This window comes from Rhynchophorus ferrugineus, unplaced genomic scaffold (assembly GCF_030347505.1).
Source record: "Rhynchophorus ferrugineus isolate W39M unplaced genomic scaffold, kcgeb_rfMv2 rfM11, whole genome shotgun sequence".
Classification (NCBI taxonomy): Eukaryota; Metazoa; Arthropoda; class Insecta; order Coleoptera; family Curculionidae; genus Rhynchophorus; species Rhynchophorus ferrugineus.
In genome coordinates, this window is record NW_027472590.1 from 32,741,967 (window position 1) to 32,767,944 (window position 25,978).

The 25,978-nt window shown below is 33.8% G+C and overlaps 1 protein-coding gene across 2 annotated transcripts; it reads right to left on the minus strand.

The window, feature by feature from the left end:
- Positions 1–828: 828 nt before the first annotated feature.
- On the minus strand, positions 829–25,329 carry LOC143205321 (uncharacterized). Of its 2 annotated transcripts, XM_076418560.1 has the most exons (6): positions 25,153–25,292; positions 24,972–25,093; positions 20,245–20,333; positions 1,266–3,792; positions 1,080–1,207; positions 829–1,021 (listed from the first exon to the last, which is right to left on the minus strand). In XM_076418560.1, exons 3-6 carry the CDS (start codon positions 20,257–20,259, stop codon positions 962–964), a joined length of 2,730 nt encoding a protein of 909 aa, XP_076274675.1. In that variant the 5' UTR covers positions 20,260–20,333; positions 24,972–25,093; positions 25,153–25,292; the 3' UTR covers positions 829–961. The 2 variants fall into 2 exon arrangements, with proteins under 2 accessions (XP_076274675.1, XP_076274674.1); XM_076418559.1 differs by having other exon boundaries at positions 24,972–25,329.
- Between the last annotated feature and the right edge of the window lie 649 nt (positions 25,330–25,978).

Consider the following 25,978-nt stretch of genomic DNA (forward strand, 5'->3'; position numbering starts at 1 on the left):
CGACCTAACCTAACTGTTAAATTCGATGGTTTTGACATTCACCTTCGAAAAATAGCATTTAGTGTTTTCCCTATAGGGTTATTTAGTGTTACAGAATGCTCAGGATATTATTTTCGGTACTCATCATTTTTTTTTGCTTCAATTAAAAAATATATCAAAGCCTACAGACACATTGAGAAACCCAGGGCGATTCTGCATCATAATATCCTAATGTTTTGCTTTGATTTCAACGATTTCATAATGATGATTTTAGTGTCAGCGAAAAAAGTTCGAAGATAATGTATTACAAGTCTTATTCAACGAAAGCCTAACTCAAAAGTTTCAATGTACTTTCACAAGTCAGCAACTGTTTTGTAGAAGTTGAATGTATTGAATAAGACCCAAATGGAGGGTATCAACATTGCAGAAGTTATGAGGGATACATTGTTGCAGCTCAACCAAACATAGCACCCACTAATTCGGTCGCTGCCAAACCAACATCATTCTTTCGTGACGGTATAGCCAAGTTAGCAGAAAGTTGGGAAGAATTTTTTTTCTATAACCTGTAACAGAATCGTATTTTCAGTAACTGTTAGTATAAAAATAGAAAACTTCACCCAACGTCATATAAGCTATGTTCTAAAATCTTTAACGACGATACGTTTCTCAGATTCGTAGATATTGAATTATTGAATTGTACACTAATTTATTTAAAAGAATACTTCCTCTATAACACTATGTTATTAAGTACAAAAAAATGTCGAACTTTATCGATGAAAAAAATAATTTTAAGAAATTTCTAAAAGCGCATTCGCCAAACTCCTTCGCCATTTCATTAAAACAATAGAGTCACTTTTATCAACATATTTTATTACCATAAATAATTACTTATAAAACTAAGTGTAAATAAATAATATTATAATATAACATTATATTATATAAGTCTCATTGCTTAATAATAAAGAAATATTTACATGGGTGTTCAAACTGTTTTCTGGGTTGTGCTGCTAGTGTTCGGCTCGATGCTTATAAAGTTAGCGACCTAAAACAATCGCTATAACATTACGGAATGAAAACACACATGCAAATCATTGGGATACCTTAGAATGTCCATCTAAAGTATCGACAGGATTATTGGGTGATTCAGTATAAGGTGCAAGATCCATTAAACCAAACAGTGGATGTCTGGATGTCGGTTTAGGTGGTGTAGTTGTCTCCAGATCATTAACTGCAAAAAAAATTAATCACTATAGTTCATAACTTGTTTAAGCAAATGAGAAACTTACTGAGATGGGGCCATTCACTGTACACAACCTTCAATGGTTGTCCAGCGGTTCTATTTTCCTTATCGCCATCAACACCCTCAACTCTCACCGTAATTTTCGTGATTCCTGTATCGTTGTTGACCTTACCGTTTTGGATTTTCGGCGCCATGCTGAACGCTGTCGCTGGAGTACTGGTTATGACGTTGGTATAGATCTGGGGCGTGACCACGTAGACTTTTTCGTGAGTGGAGTTTGACAGGGTCACTTTATTGGCATCCCAAGTTGGTTTAGGATCTTTCACCACCAGTTTGTAACTCAGGGTGGTCTTGTACTTGACGGTACTGTCGAGCTGGGGTGGTACCGTGGTGGAATCGGAAGTACTGTCGTCGATTTCATTGCTGATTATTTCCCTGTTGTTGGAACTGGACGCTAAGTGATCATCTATATCATTAAAATTCTTAAAATCGTTAGGGGACCGATCTTGGTAACTGATAGTTGTTGTTAAGTACTCCTGTGGGATGTTCTTGATTTGCGTCAGTTTCGTCGTCAGTTTGTCAGCTATGGTCAACCCATTAGCGTAAGACTGTCGAGTCCAGTCATCAATATTCTTCTGTAAAATGGTGCCGTCATACTCATCCTTATACTCCTTGAAGCCATTTGATTCTGTAGTAGTTCTCGTAAAACCCTGAGCTTGATTGTTTTTCGCCGCTATGGCCTCGATATCTTCAGCCAGCTCGATCCAAAGATTCGAATTCTCGGTGACCATGGGTGGAGGTACGAAAACCGGTGCCAGGGTGGTGTAATTTTTGTTATAAATGACAGAGGGATTCGACGGAAACTTCGTCCAAGATTCCTCCTTATCCGGAGCCTTCAGATAAGGAACTATAATCTGAATAGTCTTTGGTGGTAGCGGAGTGACGTAGGTGAGGTTCTGGTTAATCAACTTGGTAGATTTAACTGTGTTTTGAGTAGTTACCCAGTTGTTGTAGATCGATGGTGATGGTGTCTTATACTCCATCTTACCTTGTTCTGGATTATAATAATTTTTCTCTATGTTCACTATCTTATTTTGGGCATCCGGTATAATATTCTGCTGTATAATCAATTTGTGAATGATTTTATTCCCGAAATCGTCACCAATACCTTGGTTTATTGAAGAATCGTACCCTTCGTTGACTTGGTTTATAGTAGAGTAATTAGTATTGGACGTATAAGTGCTGTTTACATTACTGGCTGATGTGTATGTGTCTTCATCAAGCTTATGTTCGTGCTCTTCGATGTTATTGGCTTGCAGGAAGTCGTCTTTGGATTTGAAATAAACGGGAGTATCGTGTATTTCCTGTTTGGTGTGTTCTTGATCGTTCACACTGAGGTCTAAGATCGGAGACTGTATCAGATTGATGGGATGTTGAATGGAAGCGGTGAAATCAGCCAGTCTGACGCTGGGTACCACCTGGACATCGGTGGCCTTTTGTCGAAAATACGCCAACGGTAACCGATGGCTATAGGCTGCACTGTCACCACTACCTGAAGCGACGGGATCCGGGAACCGATACTTGAGATGATTTCCATGCTCGGTCACTAATGGGGCAACGTTTTGTAGTGGCTCCCCGTAACTATCACTGGGAACTGCCGGAGGTAATCCCGTAGATTCCAAAGGCAGAGCCTGATGATTATTCTGTGGAAGAAGAGGTTGTCCATTCCCGGCTAGAGGTCTTAAGTAAGTTGTTGCTATTTGATTATTACCAGCGTATCTGTTAGGTTGACCATACGCTAGAGGTGGTCCACGGTTTGGCGATGAAATAGGAAAACTCTGCACGTTTTTGAACGAGTTACCTGGAGGATACAAAGGTGGTGGCGGTTGTATACCAGCGAAATTATTGTAGTTATTGTAGTTATACAAGGCATTCGGTGCCTTGTATAAAGACTTGGACTGACTAAAGGTAGTTCTCGTTGGTAAATACAGAGGTTTCGGAGGTCCGTAAGTCTTCCCCGTAAAACTCTGACCTCTAAAAGGTGGAGGAACCATATAATCAACTACACCCCCGGGACGCGGGTATTTAAAAGCTCCTCGGGGAGCACCGTACTGGTCCACCGGGGGGCCGTAGTTCTTGGCTGGAACCTGTTTCTCCTTAAAATACGGAACGTTGTTCTGGAAATGTCGTGGAGGCGGTTGTATATCGTTAGATCGACTGGCTGGGGGGAAATTAAGACTGCGTCCCAACAGGGGGATCCAAGGCACGCTGTTGCACGAGTAACAACTGCCGGGGTACTCGTTGAAGTACGTTCTGGCGGAGAGAAGGCGAGCGCTGACATGCTCCGAAGCGGAGGCGGCTAGATCGTTGTCGTTTCGATCATTGGTATATTGAGGCTGTTTGATGAGGTTCGAGAGGTCGTTGAGGAGCTCTTCAGTGTTCTTGCGGTAGGTTATGTTCTTGCTGGTGTGGCCGTGAGTGAAGTTACCGCGATTCAACTGATTGTTGGCAATAATATCTTCACCAAATGTGAAGAGCGCTTGGTAGAAAAGAGATAAAAGAATAATGGAAACCTGCAACAAAAAAAATTATATTTGCTGTTATTATCTATATTATTTCATACCGATTTTTGAAATATACAGATGTGATAAGTAATTTATTTCATTAAAATATTTTTAATTAAAGGGCTAAAGGCATTTTTGGCATCAAGCTATTGCAACAAAATGAGATAGAGTTCCATTAAATGAAGCAATATTTGACCCAAATTTCAGTAATACATAGGGTAACCTGATAAGGCTCGGTGAATGGAGGTAAAACGAAATGAAACAGTGGTGTTTACATTGTGTGACCGTTATTTATTGAAGTAATATAAAAATGTGGAAAATACAAAAAAGATAAAACGGATGGCAGCGGTGTTACCTGGTGACGAGGCTTGGGAAGTCGATGGTGGCACGTCTAAACCAAACGATGGTCGGGTACTGAATGATCGGAAATACCCTTCAATAACATCCCAGATAAACGTCTCGGGGTTGCCATCTATTCGTTATCGGGTTCGAGTTGGCACTGCTGGCACCCCGCCCGTGTTCAACATCTGGGATTATATTTCTAGGTATTTTGTAGACCGTTATTCCACTATGTAAAATTCGACATACCTCAAGGTCGCTACACATTGTAATAATAATGGTAATATGATACACTGTAAACAACAACTACCCCTTTTTTATGCAGAGGAAATCATAATGTTATTTTAATTTCTTGTTATTGGAACTTCTATAAACTATTGGGACAAAGACTTGCGAAAAATCACAAGCAATAATTCCACACAGTGAACGAACTTGATAAGAAGCCATTTAGTACGCAAGAAAATCATAGATGAATCATATTTCTTCAAGACAAAGCGTGATATCATGTTGGTCTGGTAAATGAAGGGAAGTTCCATGTGCACGATGATTAATTTTTAAACAGTTCAAAACGATGATATGCGTCAAATCGTCAACGATATTATTACCTTGAAGTCTGGAAGTTTATTTCACGATGGCATTCGTATATTACTTGAAATATGACTTGAAATAAACACGGAACTATAGAACAGATACATAGATTAGTCAACCAAATTAACAAAAACTTAAACGATAAAAAATATTGGTCCGCTGCACTTCACAGTAAGTGATCACTTCATCAATAATCTTCTACATGTTAGGATAGTTATATTATATTACTGAAATCATATAATAATACTTATTGCCCACGGGCAGATTTTTGACGTTCTCGGAGATTAATAAAAAAAATTATTATACAAAATAAATCGTATAAAAATCTATAAAAAACATACTTTAATTTACTTTCATCCTAAATATGAATATGTAAATCGCTATGCCCTATTTCTGCTTACAAATAATGAATGAATAAAGAATTTTGAATATCTGAAATGTTTCTAGTAGTAAATAAATGCAAATTAAACTCTTAAAAACATAATAAATGTTTATATATAAGTAATATTATATCAAAATATCACTTTTACTTGATTATTTTATGATGATATATTTAGCGGAAATATCAAATAAATCACAATTAATTATAATAAAATTGGCAAGATGAAATCGATTCGAAAACGTGACAAGTAAAAGCCAATTCTTGTTAGCCAATGAAATATCCTAAACAGAGTTAATTCGACAGTATAATCGTTAAATTCATAAATTTATATTGATGAAAATATCGTCCGAAGTTACAGAGGATATTTATCAGGCACGTTTCAGATTTCTCTAAATAATTTTGTGGAAAAGTTGAACTAGACTGGTTTTAGTATAATTGATTACTAATGAATAGTAAGTGAATAGATACGCGACCGTGACAAAATGAAAAGTAAAACCGAATTAACTAATGTTTACAGATAAAAATTGATAAAATTCTCTCAACTGATAAAAGAAAACCAGACAAAAAATGATACAAGAAATACGGGGATGAACAAAAGAGAATACTAGAAAATATGAAAGTAGGAAAACAAAAGATAGAAAATAAAAATATTAAGGAGACAAATAATGGGAATTATAGCCAAAGTGGACATAGACGTAAATAAGGACGATATTTGCACAAAAATAGAATGGAAAATACCATAGAATTAAAAATGTGAAAAAAAAGGAAGAAACCAAAAAATAACAATAGAATAAAAAATTAAGAATATAAAGAGTTATTAGTGTCATTAACATCAAAAGATACAGTAAAAGAAATAAAGAACTAAGGGAATATTAATAGTAAAGATTTTACCAGAAAAACAACAAAAAGATATGGGACTGAAAAATGAAGAAAGAGAAATATAAAATAATAATTAAACAAAAAGCGATGTACTCCAGCCTCAAAACAAAGGGAATATTGGGGTTTCAAGTTTCAAGTTCTTTATGAATAGTAAGTTTCTTTAAGCTTCTAGTACTGTGAATTATTTTTGATCGGTTTGTATCGAATTTATCTGTTACATGTACAAATATTTCTATTTTATTTGTAAAAGGATCAAATTTGTTAATTTTGCAGCTATCTAATCATCAACATATTTTCTTCATCAGCATTTCAAAGCAATGCTACATCGATAAATCGTAATGAGCAGATGGAGCTATAGGACGGAGACTATTGGAGCTGCGTCAATGCAGTTCTTGTAACATATACGATGCTAAAAGATGATCAAGTTAAGGCATATGAAATGTCTGAAAATTTGAGCTGGCTTAAACAAAACTGATAATTGACACAAGACGGAGAAGCATCAGCGTAAGTTTCAAAGTTTTCAAACAAAGAATAAAAGTAATGAAATTTTGAGCGATCCAGAAATATGTTGAAACAACGCATTTAATAGTTACGTTATTAGTCCGTTTAACAGTTATTTACATTGATAAAGAGTGGGGCATGGTACGACAGCAGACAGGCCTTGTTTTGGAAGACAACGGATATCTCGTAATGCTGAAAATGTGGCTCTGGTGCGCGATAGTGTTGCAGAGTCTCTAGAAACATCAACACGGAGACGTGGTTCCCAGTTACACATTTGAGTAACAGTAATGCAATCCTAAAGCTGTCTGATGAAATTGAAGGTTTTTCGTCTAAATTGATAATGAACAATGAAGCCCATTTTCTTCTCAATGGCCACGTCAATAAGCAGAACAGTCGGTTTTGGGGAACACATAATCCTCAATTAATTCATGAAACATCATTGCATCTACTAAAAACAATTTTGTGGTGTGGTATTTATGCTGGAAACATCATTGGTCCCTATTTTTTTTATGACCAAGGTGTTTCATTTACTGTTACTTCTGAACGGATCCTTTTACCTGAAATGGAATAGTAAGAACTAGAGGGTATATGGTTTAAGCAAGATGGGGCACAGCACACACAGCTCGCTCAACAGTTCAATTATTGAATGACGTTTTCCCACGAAGACTTATTCTGCGAAGTGGCGATGTAGCATGGCCAGCCAGATCTCCGGATTTACAAGCACCAGACGTTTGCTCGTGTTTTTTTTTTAATTTATGTGAATAAGCTTCGAACGATTCAACATCTTAAAGACAATATTCGTCACGAAATTGAGGAAATTCAGCCTCAGATGTTGAAATAACATGACATCCTGTCACGAAAAATGCCTTGAAAAGAGCCGAAAATTGTATAGCGATATTAGCCGATACAATTTTTCAGTCTGTGGCGACCGCCACGACCCTTTAGGCCACCAGGAATTCATCAACAACTACAAAGGTTGGCAACGCCGGTGGATTGATACCATTCAGTTCCAGATTATAAAAGACCATCACGACGACGTCTCGTTCTCTTTTCTTTTCTCTATCTCCTTATAATAGTACCACTTCCACAGCGCTACCGTACTTCCTCTACCTAACCTAATATCCTTTCAATTCTCCCGTCGACCACATGTATCATTTAACATTGAAATAAACAGTATTTCTTCAACCAGTGTTTTCAGTGCTCATGCAAATTCCGTCCAAAAATAGTAGTGAGTGTTCTGACAAATAATCGCAGCGGCAGCCACACATTTCGACAGACTGACCGACCCGACGAACATTCCTACAAGTCATAACTAAAAAAAATGTAAAGACCACATAAACTTTTTTATGAAAACCAAACTTACTTATCATTTCTTTGAGCAAAGTTATAGGCAATTAAAATGGAAGCGGGACTTTTGCTCCACGTTGAACTTTGCATTTTCACCGATAGATATGACTGATAATATATTTAATGCCTATGTAATTTCAATAAGCATAGTCCTACAGCAAATAGCTCGAAAGTACACATACTACAAAGCATCCATTAATTCTGTATCATTCTTAATTCAGCTCTCGTTAATAGCTAACATCATAAACGAACGGATATTAAAAACTTTCGCTTAATACTCGCCAAACAACAATATGCATGCCACCTGACGAACAATACCTAATAATTAAGAAGTGATGTATCGCCCAGCACGCGAGCTCTTCCATTTTTTCTCAGTAATTTCACTTTCCGCAGGATAAAATTTCGACGACGTTCAAAACTCGCAGTTCCCACGTCCAGTTTCGCGCATTTTCCGAACGGATCGACGCCCGCGATACGAAACGACTCGTTAATGGTACCCGGTAATTAATTTTCAGCTTTCCTGCCGACCATCTCCAAGGTTCTCGTTTCTGCGAACCGCTTTGTTGTTCTCAAGTTCGGGGTCAAGTGCGATATTGCAGAGAGCGCGTTCTTAATTCAAGATGATGCCGCCAGACCGGACGACGGTGTCTCTTCGCTTCCTGTCTTTGTTGGAGCTTATCGTTTTTATCAAGAAATTTCTGTAAACTTTTTATCACTATACTATATGATATCGTTTACGTCACGGTACAAATATCTTGGTTTTATAGTGTGAAATACAACGTCTAACAAAGCGAATTTATTTTTAAATACCCATTTAAAATTAATTCATAACAGGTGAATTGAGAAGTCCCCAGCCTGACACTTAGATGGCGCTACTAGAATTAAATTCATATGTTTTTTAGTTAGCCCTAACCCTCAAAAGATGCGTGTATAAATTTGACAGCTGTAGGATCATTAGTTCGTGAATTATCGCATTTTGAGTGAAGCAACTTTTGTTTTTGTGAAAAAAATTAATAAAAAGGAATTTCGTGTGTTGTGTAAAATATGCTTCTTGACGGGAACAAATACAGTTGAAGCAAAAACTTAATGCCGAATTTCCGGACATTGCCCCAGGAAAATCAACCATCAAGGATTGGTATGTTAAGTTTAGACTAGTGGTGGTGAAATGAGAACCGAAGACGATGAACGCAGTGAAGGCCCAAAAGGGGTTGTTACCGACGAAAACATTTAAAAAATCCAGAAAATTATTTTGAATAACCGTAAATTGAAATTGAATGAAATAGCAGATACTCTAAAGATATCAACTGAATGTGTACATCATATTATTAACGAATATTTGGGTATGAGAAAGTTCTGTGCAAAGTGGATGCCGCGCGAACTCACTTTTGACCAAAAACAACGACGAGTTGATGATTCGGAACAGTTTTTGAAAATGATCAAACGTAATAAACCCGAGTTTTTACTTCGATATGTAACAATGGATGAAACATAGCTCCCTCATTTCACTCCGAAGTCTAATAGACAGTTATCTGAGTGGACTGTATACGATGAACCCGCTCCAAAGCGTGAGAAAACGCAACAGTCGACTGGCAAGGTTATGGCGCCTGTATTTTGTGATGCCCATGGAATTATTTTCATTGACTACCTTGAAAAAGGAAGGACCATAAACAACGAGTATTACATAGCGTTATTGGACCGTTTGAAGGACGAAATCGCCGAAAAAAGGCCGCATTTGAAGAAAAAGAAAGTGCAAGACAATGCACCGTGTCACAAGTCAGTGAAAACGATGGCAAAAATCCATAAATTGGGCTTCGAATTGCTTCGTCATCCCGGTATTCTTCAAATCTGGCCTCCAGCGGCTATTTCCTATTCTCAGATCTCAACAGAATGCTCGCTGGGAAGAAATTTTCGTCGAATGAAGAGATGATCGCCGAGGCTTATTTTGAAGCAAAGGACAAATCGTACTACAAAAATGGTATCGAAAAGTTGGAGGGTCGCTATAATCAGTGTATCACCCTTGAAGGGAATTATGTTGAATAAAAAAACTAATTTTTCCAAAAATGCGTTTTACTATGGCAGGCCGGGAACTTTTAAATTCACCTGTTATATAGGGATACCCATCCTTATAATTTTTCCAGTTTAAAAAGGAAATTGATGAGAAAATAAACCAATTTATTATATTATTATATAATATCCGACATTCTCCATAATTTTCTACAAATATGACATGGCTATTCTTCAGCATTTTGAAACTGTATGTCAACCAAGACAGCCTATGTGTATATGTGGAATGATCCGACTGTTACTCGCTATTTATGATCTTTTTTGTAACAATACGTCATTTAACTTGCTCGATTGACATCGGTAGATATCTGCAGTAACAATAGCATTCGAATTTAGTAGTCTTAATATATTACACCTTGCTGAACCTACCACATTCATACCAGCAAGACTTTATGACCATGAAGGGATCTCGTCGACTAACCCAAGACTTTTTGCGGTAACCATCTTCTGGATCTTAATAATCTCATGCAAATGGTTATTTTATGTAAAGAAATGTAAAAATCATAGAATCTAACAGTTAGGTTAGGTTGTTTAACAATTGTTTACATTGTGGGGTACAACTAGTACAACAAATCTAGGATAGCCGTCCTCCACAGGTTCCAGAATAAAGTGTTGCGAGTCATTATCGATTTCCCATATTACGTCTCCAACAAACTGATTCAGCGCGATATCCTCTTAGAACCCATAACGAGTGTAATTCGAAGTGTTAGTGCGAAGTACTCTGAAAGACTATTGGTGCATCCCAATGCACTCGCTAAACAGATAATGTGCGCCATGATAATATAGTGCACAGGCTCAAACGCAAACCACCATACGAACTGATTAATATACACATAGAGTGAGATTTAATAATCTCTAACATAAGTTAGAATAGTCTTTAGAATAAGTTAGGATAGACCTTACAAAAATGGTAGATTTCACTACATAGTATAAAACAAAGTCGCCTTTTCTGTCCCTATATCCCTATGTGCGCTTAAATCTTTAAAACTACGCAACGGATTTTGATGCGTTTTTCAATAGATAGAGTGATTCAAGAGGAAGGTTTATATGTATAATACATGCATAATATACTAAGGCAACATTGCTAATTTTAGAGGTTTCTAACGTGATATCGTAAATTAACCTATTTTTTAGGCTTATTTAGCAATTAGCAAAAACGCTGCCTAACCCTACGAGTTAGATCAAATTAATGTACTACAGTATTGTACACCATAAAAAGGTCTACAAAAAAATCCGCGATGGTATATGTTTATCTTTTAGGGATAACCCACATTAACCATTTTTATTGTTTACTTTTTACGTGAGAAAATGGCTTATTTACGAAGCTATTTTAAGCAATACGGCATTAATCCTTATCGAATTAAGTACCTTAAATACAGTGTGCAATTAACATAGATCAATATGGTTCCTTACAACATGTAAATTAAACAAATATTTTCGGAGATATTACAAATTTAAAATTTGCGTTTAAAAATATGTAATGTAATAAAAATTGTATGAATTTAGATATTCCAAAGATAGCAGGAAATCTTCATAGTAAGTATAGGGGAAGAGGAATTGTTTTACTCCAAATTTAATGCGTGCAGGCCAAGGGCAGTAATGAATGAACCAAAAATACTGGATCGGTTTTAATCATGTTTTCATTGAGTGACATAGGCATATATATTTTATGCCCGTGCAAAGTCGGAGCGGGCCGCTATGTTTTTATATACAACGTTCATATTTTTTCTGTAGTGTATTTAATTTAGTATGAGCATTGCACCCGTGCGAAGCCGGGGCGGGTCGCTAGTAGATTATAATTTGTACAGCAGATCACTTAATGAAGCGATCATCTACATGTCAGGATAGTTACATTATATAACGGATATCATATGATAATACTTATTGCCCACGGGCAGTTTTGAGATTTTTGAAGTTCTAAGAGATTAATTTTAAAAAAATTTACATTGATACTTAGTATTTTTAGCAATGGATATCGCTGACAAAATCAAGTCTGTCTATTGTGTTATCTATTATCTATTTATCTATCTGATTTTGACCTTATAGATAAGTTCCCAACGATATACAACTTGGGATACCGCTTAGCTCGCAACAAGAATTGAGCAACATAGCTTAAGCAACAATAAAGCGAATATGACTTGTCCTATCTCCGAGCTTGAATTTAAATATTACAAATGAGTCAAATGATGCGCATAAGAGTGAGTGTTGTGTTGCTCTTAAACTCCTCATGAAATATTACCATGCAATAATTATTACACGAACTATATCTAATAAAGATATATAATATATCTATTGCAAAGTGTTATTGTTATCCGACCTATCTAAAACTATATAACATATGTTATCTACAAACTATCCTTTCGATATCTTACTGTATATTCTATAACACTTATAACTGGAAAAGGATAACAATAGATATTAAATGTGTGTAGGTAACAGTTGTTCTTCAGCGCAACTAGCAATTAGTACTTCATACTAACGTTAATAAGTGTTATTAAATACGTTATACGCTTTATTCTCATTTTGGAATTACGGGTGTTCATGTTTGATACAGCTAAATAAAAAGGCAAAATACAATATAGAGATTGCAAATCACTGCAACAGATGGTATTGACAGGAAGTTATTTCTAGTTTAAAAATACAATAATTTGTTCTCGCTTTAATTGATAAAGTTTTATTGAAATTAATAGACCATTTTGTATAGCATATGTCTTTAATTTCATTTTTATAAGGAATTTCATCGCTGTTCCTTCCTAACATGGAAAAATCCTCGTAATCTGCGTTTATTGATTCGTTCCTCAAGACTGCATTTCTCTGCATTTTTAGTACGACGTCGTAGTTAAACATGTAGAATTTGAGATTATAGATGCCAGACTATAACAATACACAATCACAATAACGAAGAATAAGCTTTCGAAAAATCAGACATGCAAAGCCTCCATCAGCTTGGTCAGTTCGAGTTACCACTCCAAACGTAGATGCCACTCCTCTTTCTGTATTACTGATCTCTACCAAAAACACCTGCATTTTTATTAGCTGGACTGGGTCTTAAAATAGCTGATACACACTGACACACTGACAAACAGATGGCGCTGCTAGCATTACATATATTTTTTATATATTTATTAGTTAGCTCTAAACCTCAAAAGATGCGTGTATAAATTTGACAGCTGTCGGATCATTAGTTTGTGAATTATCGCATTTTGAGTGAAGCAACTTTTGATATTGTGAAAAAAATTGATGAAAAGGAATTTCGCGTGTTGATAAAACACTGCTTTCAAGGAAAAAATACTGTTGAAGGCACAGAAGTTGAAAATACAGGAAAATCACCCATCAAGCATTGGTATGCTAAGTTTAGACGCGGTGTAATGAGCACCGAAGACAGTGAACGCAGTGGACGCCCAAAAGAGGTTGTTTAGGAACGAAAACATTTGAAAAATCCACAAAATGATTTTGAATGACCGTAAATTGAAATTTAACTAAATAGCAGATACTCTAAAGATATCAACTGAACATGTACACCATTTCGTTCACGAATATTTGGGTATGAGAAAGCTCTGCGCAAAGTGGTACCGCGCAAGCTCATTTTTGACCAGAAACAACAAGTTGATGATTCGGAGCGGTGTTTGAAGATACAAAGCGTAATAAACCCGAGTTTTTGCATCGATATGTGACAATGGATGAAACATGGTTCCGTCATTTCACTCCAATCGACAGTCATCCGAGACACGATGAACCCGCTCCAAAGCGTGGGAAAACGCAACAGTCGGCTGGCAAGGTTATGGCGTCTGTATTTTGGAATGCGTATGTAATAATTATCATTAACTACCTTGAAAAAGGAAGGACCATCATTACGCAGAAAAACAACCGCATCTAAAGAAAGTGCTGCTTCATCAAGACAGTACACACAAATCAGTGAAAACGATAGCAAAAATCCATGGACTGGGCTTCAAATTACTTCCTCACCTACTGTATTCTCCAGATCTGGCCCCAAGTGACTATTTCCTGTTCTCAGATCTCAAAAACGCTCGTTGGGAAGAAATTTTCGTCGAATGAAGAGGTGATCGCCGAAACTGAGGCCTATTTTGACAAATCGTACTACAAAAATGGTGTCGAAAAGTTGAAGGGTCGCTATAATCAGTGTATCATCGTTGAAGGGGGCTTTTCAGTTAACCTGTTAGAAAACCATCTAATAATTTTTAATAAACTCTTAAAATTAGTACTTAATTTTAAATGATTAGTATGTTTTGGTATTTAATTGTAAGGGTTTATTAAAAATATCAATATATATTGCAAAAAAATATCGATATTTTTCTTGGTGGCCGACACCCCCATCACTTTGTACAACTTTGAAGCTTAATCAACTCAATTCAAACTCAGTTTCATTTGGTTTAATGTCCGTGGAACGAGCCGAATGATAAAAAATAATCAGCCACGATAATTTGAGGTCGATCTCTAGGCATCGCGTAAAAACCGATCGAACGAGCGTCGACGACTTAACCTACAAAATAGAAATTCTTCTTCGTCCCGCTGCCGCGCGACACGTACCGGCTACGTATATGGATTTTAATCGGCCGCGGTGCAACCGGCAGCCTAGGAAAAAAGATGTTCTCTATTTTCTTTTTTCCTTTAATTCACGAAACGAAAACGCCAGACAGTAGAAAGTGTATTTCGATTAAATCGCCCAGAATCACTGGCGGCATGGAGATCTTTAATTAATGCGGATTTTTTACGTATCGCTTTTCATGCGACAAGTTTATCAACGATGCTGCTGCTGCAGTGATTTCTAATGTCTGAAGTAATATTAGGCAAATGATTTCTACTATACTAGAATAAACATGAATGATTAAACTTTGAGGGTTATTTGAGTTGATATATTGTAGCAATCAGTCATTAGAATTATTACGTAGTATACTAAATAAGTTGTGTTTCATTTAAAGTCATTTTGGTATTAAGCCATAAGGACTCCTTAACTTGTAACCTACGTAATGCTATATAAAATGTGCTGGCACTTCATCTGGTAAAATTTTCCTGTAAAGTTTCAAGTTTTTATTAAACAACATTCAAATGGCAAAAATTAGGGTTGGCAAATATCGACTCAAAACAGTCGATAGTCGCAAAACAGTCGAAACAGTCGATAGTCAAAAAATAGAGACCGAAAATAGTAATAGTACTATTTTCAATAAGATGCACGGTTCGACTGTTTTTTTCAATTCGTGATGTCATACGAAGATGACCAAACTGAGCTATGGTAACAATATAAATTTTGAGAGAGGAAGGGATGGAGATAATTGCTGAAACAGTTAATTTTATACGTGCTTATATTTTCTAAATGGAGAATGGATAAAAAGGAATTTCGCGTGTTGATAACATATTGCTTTTTGAAGGAAAAAAAATACACTTCAAGCAAAAACTTCGCTTGATGCCGAGTTTCTAGCCGGTATGCTAAGTTTAGACGTAGTGAATTGAGCACCGAAGACCGTGAACGCCCAAAAGAGGTTGTTACCGACGAAAACACTAGAAAAAACACAAAATGATTTGGCAAAGAAATACCGATATGGTTAAAAAAGCATCGACAATTTATTATCCTCATATATATATATATATATATATATATATATATATATATATATATATATATATATATATATACATATATATATATATATATATATATATATATATATATATATATATATATATATATATATATATATATCTTTCTCTGCGGCCAATATCTCTACGCTATGGAGCGGATGAAAGTTAATTTTATCTAATCAAAAGATACGATTGATGATTAACGTATTGAAATGAGTCACAAGGCCGCGTGATTATTAAGTTTCATTGGCCTTCAATTAATTTTATTAAGGGGCTATTCTAGTTTAAAAATTGATTTTTCATATTTCATAGTTCCAAAGCTTAATACTTTAAGAACATGCATCTTTTTTTGGGTGATATAGTTGTTTTGGTGACGAGGAAACTACTTTCTTAGAGACCATTGGCATCATATCTTAAGTTCTGCTGTATTGATTTATTTTAAATTTAATGTGAACCTTCTCTATACATTCTTATATCATACGAAGCAAAAAAATTTTACGCCACAGTTTTGAGACCCCTCCACTTCATCACCCTGTAACTTATTGGATTTTTTATTTTTTCACTTACTTACTTTTTAAACATTAATAAACATTTAGTAAAGAAATGTATAGTAAAAATAATGTTTTTTTCCTTGCCTCTGGACTAGAATACCCCCTTAACCTGTTTTTATACTTTATTATTAGTAGGAATTAGCTATATTTGATTAGTTTATCCAAGTCCAATGATAAAAAACAAATGACATACATGTGGTTTTAGTATTAGTAATTCAGTAATGTCAGTATAAATAATAATGGTAAATGAATGACAGAACATAGTTATTCCAGAGTTACTTATTAAATATTATTTTGAAATATTTGATTAGAAATAATAAATAGAATGCGAATGCGAATATTCGGTTTTAAAATTGAAAAATTATTAGAAGAAGCAAGAAAGAAAAATGAGGATGGAACTAAATAGAAGATGGCCACACATTTTTGTCGTTTGACTCTCGCTTAAAACAAACCTAAACCGTTACGGGAAAGGTTTATCAGAGCAAACAGCACATTTTATATACCAGAACGCATTTTACAAGTACTTATCCCTTAATTTGTTTAGAAATAATATCACATTGTGATTATTTTTTCACTTTTTGAGGCATTCATATCTTTAAGGATAATATATGGATATAAATCATGATATGTGAAGAATTTAACAACAAGAATATTTTACTTGAAAAAATATTTTATTTAATGGAAAGAAGTGGCGAATTGTTGAACGATAATACAAAACGACGTTAAAAATAAGAGTTTAAACCTATTCAAACTTAAACCAAGATAAAACAGTGTATCTGCTACAGTATTATAAGTAATAGAAACCTCAGATAAATACTGTTTACATAGAGACTACAAGTAGCAAAACAAACGTAGTTCAGTTAAAGATTATTTTAAGATAAATTAGATAATTAAAACATGTAATTGCCGGCTTGCCGGAAAGGCGATGGGACAGACTGCTGCGATAGCCGCGTGTTCGAATCCTGTTGGGGTATGGTCGTATATTTATGTTTGTGATTGTTTAAAATTTGCGAATGTTCTAGGCAAGTGTAAAATCCGACAAGGAAAATGATCCCAGTCACGCCAGTAACCAGGCTGGGTAAGACCGGATGTCTTCTGGGACTATTTCTAAAGTTGGTCACTCGCCAGTCGGTAGGCTTTAACACTGAGGACCGTGGTTCGGAGCCCACGTTAAACTGTAGGTCCAGTTCAGATAAACACATAGTTGGTAAAAGGAGACTTTAAAATATATTTTAAAAAAAAACATGTAATTGTCAAAAAAAATGTGAAATACCTGCATATTCATAAATGAATATTATTAAATTAGTATATACCAATTGACTTCGTAAAGACTATTGGATGAAAAACTTTTGAAACGATAGAAGCACAGAATAGTAAATGGATAACTACTGAGAGCAAATTGATAGTAAACGAAATTTAAATAAATATTCTTAAACAAAAACTTGTATCAATCTTTCTCTTCGAAATAGTACCACTGGCCAATGATATAAAAAAATGTAGTAAATACATTTTTCATATTTTGATATTGCTATATAACATTAATACGTATCTTTCAAAGTTTATAGTTTTTCTGTCCATATGGACGAAATTTATGAAAATATTGATATTAGAGTTTTCGCTATACTCAGATTCAGCGATTTACAAAGTTGTAGTTGTATAGTGAATTATACTCAATGGTAAAAACAGTGAAAAATGCTAGCAATTTTTTATTTTATTTTGTTTCATTAGGGTCCAAGTAAGGACCAATGGATTTCTACTTCTTTCTACAGTCACTGTGGAGGAACATTCTAAATTAGTCGGCAAATATTAGTGATAACACATTAATTTTAAAAAAATTGTCACATATATATATATATATATATATATATATATATATATATATATATATATATATATATATATATATGTATCACTACATAGTATAAAACAAAGTCGCCTTTTCTGTCCCTATATCTCTATGTGCGCTTAAATCTTTAAAACTACGCAAGGGATTTTGATGCGGTTTTTTCCAATAGATAGAGTGATTCAAGAGGAAGGTTTATATGTATAATACATGCATAATATACTAAGGCAACATTGCTAATAAGAGGTTTCTAACGTGATGTCGTAAATTAACCTATTTTTTAGGCTTATTTAGCAATTAGCAAATACGCTGCCTAACCCTACGAGTTAGATCAAATTAATGTACTATAGTATTGTACACCATAAAAAGGTCTACAGAAAAGTCCGCGATGGTATATGTTTATCTTTTAGGGATAACCCACATTACCATTTTTATTGTTTACTTTTTACGTGAGAAAATGGCTTATTTACGAAGCTATTTTAAGCAATACGGCATTAATCCTTATCGAATTAAGTACCTTAAATACAGTGTGCAATTAATATAGATCAATATGGTTCCTTACAGCATGTAAATTAAACAAATATTTTCGGAGATATTACAAATTTAAAATTTGCGTTTAAAAATATGTAATGTAATAAAAATTGTATGAATTTAGATATTCCAAAGATAGCAGGAAATCTTCATAGTAAGTATAGGGGAAGAGGAATTGTTTTACTCCAAATTTAATGCGTGCAGGCCAAGGGCAGTAATCAATGAACCAAAAATACTGGATCGATTTTAATCATGTTTTCATTGAGTGACATAGGCATATATATTTTATGCCCGTGCAAAAAAGTCATATTTTTTCTGTAGTGTATTTAATTTAGTATCAGCATTGCACCCGTGCGAAGCCGGGGCGGGTCGCTAGTATATATATATATATATATATATATATATATATATATATATATATATATATATATATATAATATATGATTTAGATAAATTGATTCAAAACCAATTGTTTTATTGTTCGTCTATGTTATTACTTAACCTTTGGCCTTTTAAATATCGAATTTAAACAAAATATATACGAATTATTAATTAATTATATCGAACATATGAAAATTCGTTTTATCTCAGGTAAATATACCAATCAGCTTGTTAAACTGACTCAGATCTATTGCGATTATGAACCTATGACTAACTTAGTATTTATTCCTCTTCAATAAAAATTGTTTTGATATAGCTGATATCATATAAATATACAATGGTTAATAATTTTATCTTAATTATTAATAAAAAATATGTATATTAACATAGCGTTCTTAAATTAAAAAAGGTCTTCATAATATCTGGAATAAATTTTATCTTTTCTGTACTTCAGACATAGATATCGTCCTTTATGTTATACCGATGTACACAGTTTGGCTAGTGACAGTCTATTGCTAGTAGTATCTCAGAGAAATATCTTAGAGAGTACAAAGAAACAAATAAGGAAAGATCTCATATAAAAAACAACTTCGTTGGTGAGGACACTTACAGCATACTTATAGCAGAGACAGAAAAAATGAAAGAAATTTAATACATGAAGAAAGAAAAAATAGACAGTAAACATAACACACCTACATCACAAAGTGATACAAAGGCGTTCTCAAAATTAGCATTCCATTGGTATGCTATAGTAATTCAGTTAAAAAAGTGTTTAAATTTAAATATTTAAAAGATGGTTTCATCACTAATTAACAGTCTGCGTTGCACGAACTGTTGCTCGTATTTTAAACTAAATGAAAGCTTCAAAACAAACACTACGGGAATGTCATACTAGTCACACCTCGTAATATATTTTGTTTACTTTATTGTGCTATTGCTTCCAAAACATATTTCTCTCAAAAATATAAAGCACCACGGTGAATAGTTGTAATTTCAAAGGATCCTAAGCTTTAATACACCATGTCAGTATCTTTTGAGCATTCTCTATCAGTCTATAGCATTAGCATCCTTCCAAGCTCAATTTTCCTTATAGAGGACGTTCTAGGAGCTTAATAAACAAAATATCGATCTTAAAGATATCTCCATATTTTTCAACAAGCTTAGAATGCAAACATCATTTTGTTCTTTACGACAATCTACAATCTCGAGATGTTTTATGGATTTATCATTTTATCAGCGGATAAATCAGGATTTATCAATGCTTGTACAACTCATATAACTTAAAAGCTTTAAAATCGATAATTATCACGCAAAACGATATTGATGCTTTCGCAACATACCATAGATATTTATTACAATTTATTACAACTAAGTAACATAACATGATACCAACTATTGTTCTATTCCGAAATGAAGCTAATTCCCTATCACATCTCACTATATTAAAAACTACTTACCCTAATTCTAAACATATTGTTTGCTTGTTTTATCTATCTGGCATTGTTAACAAACTCTGGGAACCATTCTGCAGGTGAACGGTATGAATCTATAAAAAAACATAAGAACTGAGATATGTTAATTGGTGGTTAACAATGAATATAAACAATGCACTCAAAATGTTGCATTATATTTCATTTATTATCTGATACGTTTAAAAAATTATTGATACTAAAAATGTTTCTTTTAGTATAACTTGCTAATCTTGACCGATTAGGAATTAAATAAAAATTTATGAAATATATAAAAAATGTTATAATAATGGAGTGTTTGATTCAACTGTCTAATTTTACTTGATTACTTGATTTGACTTGACTTGATTACAAAATAAATTTTGAAGCATCTTCCAGATGAAGCAATTATAAGACTTACGCTTAATAAATGTAAATATGTACCTATATGCAGAAATAGATGCCACTGATGAATCTGAGAAGTCCTGAAATCACTAGAGTATAAAACCATAACTACTATATCAGCTTGCATTTAGAGAAAAACACTCAGATTTCTGTTAAGATGCGTCATGATAGGAGCTTAATTTTCAATTAAACAACATGTCACCCAAACGGTTTGCAGATTTGTTAAAAATCTGTATCTCTCGTAAAGCCTTAAAAACTTAAGCATGAAGATGCCTAGTCGGAAATGACGCAGGGTATTGGGTTGGTGCCGGTCCTTTGTCTGATGTACATCGATGATGCTTTTGAGTTGCGACTAGCACAAAAGCTACTTTTGCTGACGATATTGCCATAATATCATTAGGCAAGGACCAGGACGAAGTAGCTATAAAATTGCAATGATTAACAATTTGACCTGGTAATGAAGAATCAGACTGAATGAAACTAAATATATAAAAATAGAAAAGTCGGCTTGGTGGCACAGTGGTAAAGGCGACAGGACGGTCCACCTTCTATTGCGATAGTCGCAGATTCGAGTCCTGCTTGGGCATGGTCGTAAATGTATGTTTGTGATTGTTTAATATTTGTGAATGTTCTAGGCAAGAGTGTAAAATCTGACAAGGAAAATGATCCCAGTCACGCCAGTAACCAGACTGGGTAAGACCGGATATCTTCTAGGATGATTTCCAAGTTGGTCACTCGCCAATCGGTAGGCTTAATGCGGAGGACTGTGATTCGAAGCCCACGTTAAACTATAGGTCCTATATATATCATGCTATGATCTTCATTTGCTGGTGTTCAGGGGTCTGTTCAACCAACGGTTCTCAAACTTTTCCCGCTATGCATGTTTATTAAATTTATTTCTTGTATCAAATGAACTTAAACATGGAGCCACACATCTTTAGTAAATGTCACACACATTTGAACGGCTTGTTATTGAAGAATCAATATCAACCACACTATTTCTCACATGTGTATCACCGTCAAGCTTTAGTTACTTTTGAAACATGGACGAACGAACAATTGTTCTCTCTTGTAACATGCCATTTCAGTACTCTAAAGTGTGAGCTATGAAAATGTTTCATTTTTTAGTTACCATTTAATTTAATACTCTAGTGAACATGTAAAAACCAATTCAAATCCTGTGTGAGTTTTGGGATACATCTTATAAAGATATCAAAAATCTCATCAACACATAAAAATAAATGTATTGGTTTAAACCCCTATAGAATTTGTGAAATAATGGTGAATGGTCGAAGCAAAGTTGAAAGAATCTCTCACCGGACTCTGTGGTGAAATCGACATTTTGGATGGAAGACCCAGAGAGCAGATCCGAAACAAATATAGATTAAGACCATAGGAAACGAGCCAACTTATTATGCCAACTCTATAGTGGCTGAAGCCTGGAATAGTTTTACAAACAGTTACAAACACCGCAGTGTTGCCAAGAACCATATTACAATCACCACAATCACTTCAATCTGTTCCTGAATCGGACTCACTAGATATCTTAAAGCCAGGACAAATTATAACAAATATAATCTCGGAAAACCTGCAGAAATCACCTTATTAAGAAATGATACCTTAGCAGGCATAGAGATAAGGTTTTATATGACCCGTAACGCAAGGAAGAACGAATCAACTTCATTATATAACATCATTAATTATGGATTCATGTAACATCACTTTTGAACATTCCGATATATAATGTAGCAGGACTTCCACAAATGAAAGGACATGTTTATTAGCAATAACATCGTTAAACTATTTGAATGAAAGTCGTTTGATCGACTGACGATGAGAAGATCTCACACGTGACTTTCTAAAACATTGAAAAAAAAATTAAGGACGCCTTAAACTTAATATAATATCAATAAATAACCCAAACTGTCAGGTGTCCTCTTTCCTTCGATCTTGTTACTAATTCAACGAAAGTACAGTTTTGATCGATTTGTTTGTCTTGCAGTTAACGTTATTCTTATGCAATGGTGCATTTTTGTTTGTCGTTGCATAAACTGATTTACATATAGTTGCTATTTATCGTCATCATCGTATATATCGGTGTCGCAACAACATTCTAAATAGTTTTATGTAATTTCTTGAAATAAAAGGAACTAACGTAAATTTAAACACTTCTAGGTTCATCCGAGTAATCTTCTAACAGCATAAGTGTTATGCGAATAGTTTAGCTCAAAATTAAGTAAACTAATATATCGAAATAATCAAATAATTGTAATGTTTATAGTCTTTTGGAAATATTTTAAAACTTGTTGAAAATTGTCTAATATATATATATATATATATAGTTTACTGCCTACGTAAAAAGTTAAAGAAACATTGGACATTAAAAGAACATGAATGAATACTTACTGAACAACTTAATATATACGTACTAAATTTATTTAAACATAACATCAGGTATCAAAAATCAACCGAATTGGAATTTGATTATTCTGAACATAAAGTACATTTTCACTATGAATAAATAAATACATTTATAGAAAGTTGAACTTTTGCATCAGCTGTTGTTACTAGTAGAACAAATGGACTTTTATTGATTCAGATGTCCATTGTTCGATTGTCAGCCAGCCCGCGTAAAAGCAACCAGTCATTTTATATTTTTTAAGTATGTTATGTGTGAATTATTAAATTGTCAAAGAATATATTGACCAATTTCATGACTTTTTAAAGTACTTTGTAAAGAGCACAATTGTTTTATGTTTTACGATTTAAACACCAAAATAAAAGACTTAAAATTGTATTAAAAATCGTAAAGAATATTTAAATTTTGTAATTATTAATTAGCATTTTTATTTTTCCTATATAGCTAATAGTATTATTGTTATTGTCAGAAAAACATTAATTAAACATAAAACAAACAAAATCTTAATAACATAAAACTGACAACAAAAATAATTAATTGTTATTTTCTAGACAAAATTAGTAAAACACACTAATTATAATATCAACCAAATATAACATAAACAGTATAAGTTAAGACATAAATGGTTAGGTTAATGGGAAAATAATTTATCATGGTAATTTTGTTTTTTGTTGTTAGTTTATAGCCAATTTGCAGTAAAATACATAAAATCAGAATTACCTTCATACAAATAAAATACTGAAAATATGAACAACAATTGATTATTATCAGACATTCGAAACATGAACATTTTTCTAAAAAATCAAAAACAATCAAGCAATAAAAAATAGCTCTGCTACACTTTCTTGATATTGTTTTTCCTTTGTAACATCAAATAAATTGCAATAAAAACAGTTTTTTAGCGTTTTTCAAGTATCAACAATCCTGTTATCAAATGAAATGAAAAGTGTCCAAAATCAAATACAGTTTTGGCGAATGATTTCATCCAGATGGGGGAGAAGGTTACAATGATAACAGTTAGTAAAATAATTCCAAAAAAATGGTTCTTTCCGAATGTCTCAATATGAATTAGCGGCACAGTTAAGAAGCTGAGTTAGAAGCAAAGAATGATAAAAGAATGATCTTAATGATGATTACATTTCTTTTATGAATTAAACAAAATAAGTCATGACCTTAGCCGACAAGTATTTACTGAATTCACGTGCAATAATTTTATTTTTAACAACTAATTGAAAGCAATTTGCATTAGAAAAAAACATAAAGCCCAAATAATTAAATATTATCAAAAATTAATTACTTTCTCAAACCATAATTTTCTAATTTTCTAATAAGTACACAATTTATTATTTAATATTTTTAAATAATAACATCAACTCCAATTAGGTAAATAAATAAAGTAATAAAAGTTAAACAACTAATTGTGACGTATGATTCTCTGTTTGTTATTACTATGCAAATAATTTTCTTATAGCAGAAAGATAGAGTTTGTCATTTTAAGAAAAATGTTCTAAATTATATTAAATATATAATAATAATAATACCTAACTGTACCTTGTTATCTTGGATCAAATGTATCTCTCGTAATTTTTAAATGAAATTATCAAATTGATGAGATAGTATTTTCATAAAAAAGAAAAATATAAAACCATTTATAATGTTTTAAAAAAGAAATCTAAACTATGCACAGTGTGTCTTTTTCTGTGTGTGTCTTTTTGTCTTTTGTCTTAAAAATAAATTAATTCTCAATATTTAAAAAAATGTTTAGAAAGAGAAAAGAATTTGATTTTAAAAAATATCTTATAGTTCCTGGTGAAAAGGTGAATTAACACTACATTTCCAATTATTTATTTCATTTAATACTTCAATAATAACTCTGCTTTAACAATAAATTAATAATGAAAAAGGAACTTACCAAATAGAACCTATTAAATATAAAATGTTCGTTCTTCCTTTTAACAACACCGTAAAAACAGCACTCGGTCACTCTTTAAAGAAAAAACAGCCACTGGTCACAAACCATCCTCCACGGGCAACCTTGAATGTGTATATGTAAAAAAATCAACAAGAGAAAGCAACTAGTCTTCGCACTATACCAATGGTAATCTTCTTCCGCAGTATAGGTACCGCTGAAATGTGTGTAAGTAGTACCCGGTTCTTCTTAACGACGCACCGCCAATATCCCTGCTTCCAACTAATTTCTCACCAATAATTTCTATTGTTTCCTAGTGGATTTTTGTTATCGCAGCAGCGCGCCATAAAACTGAAGCCCATAAAATTATCGGCGGGTGGTTTTATACGACGGTCGGGGGAAGGGGCACTCGCTCGAGTTCCGCCCCCATACTGATACCACCACGATAAGAAAATGTTAGTAATGAGATCAAATTTACTTTTCAGCGTGGTATGCGAAAAAGGGAAATTTTTTCCGTGATGTCACACCACCTTGGTGTTGTTGCGAAATTGATCGGATTTTGTCTTCAGTGCTTTCTCATCGAAAATGCGGGAAAGGTATAGGTACGACGTTCCATTCGAAGCCCTGATCCATATTCATGACTCGCGGCGATTTTTTACGGTTTTGCTGGTCGGAATGATGACTAACGCTGGTTCTTGTATAACTCTATTGCAAAATAGCATTTTTCTAGTGATATCTGATCGCGTTCTATTCTGGAACTGTATATCGATGAACAGTGGTTTACATATTTGATCCCAACGTTTTAAAGTTGATTATTTTGATGTCAATAACAAAGAACAGTCACAAAAAGTTGGAAAATAACGAATTTTAATACCTGTGTCTTGTTTTCGGGCTACACGACCTGCTTTTGTCTTGGAAAGATTCACCCAATTCTGTTTTGTTACTAATGAAGCATGATGAACAAAGCAATGGAATTAGTATCTTCACGTTTTCAATATATTGCCCTCAAT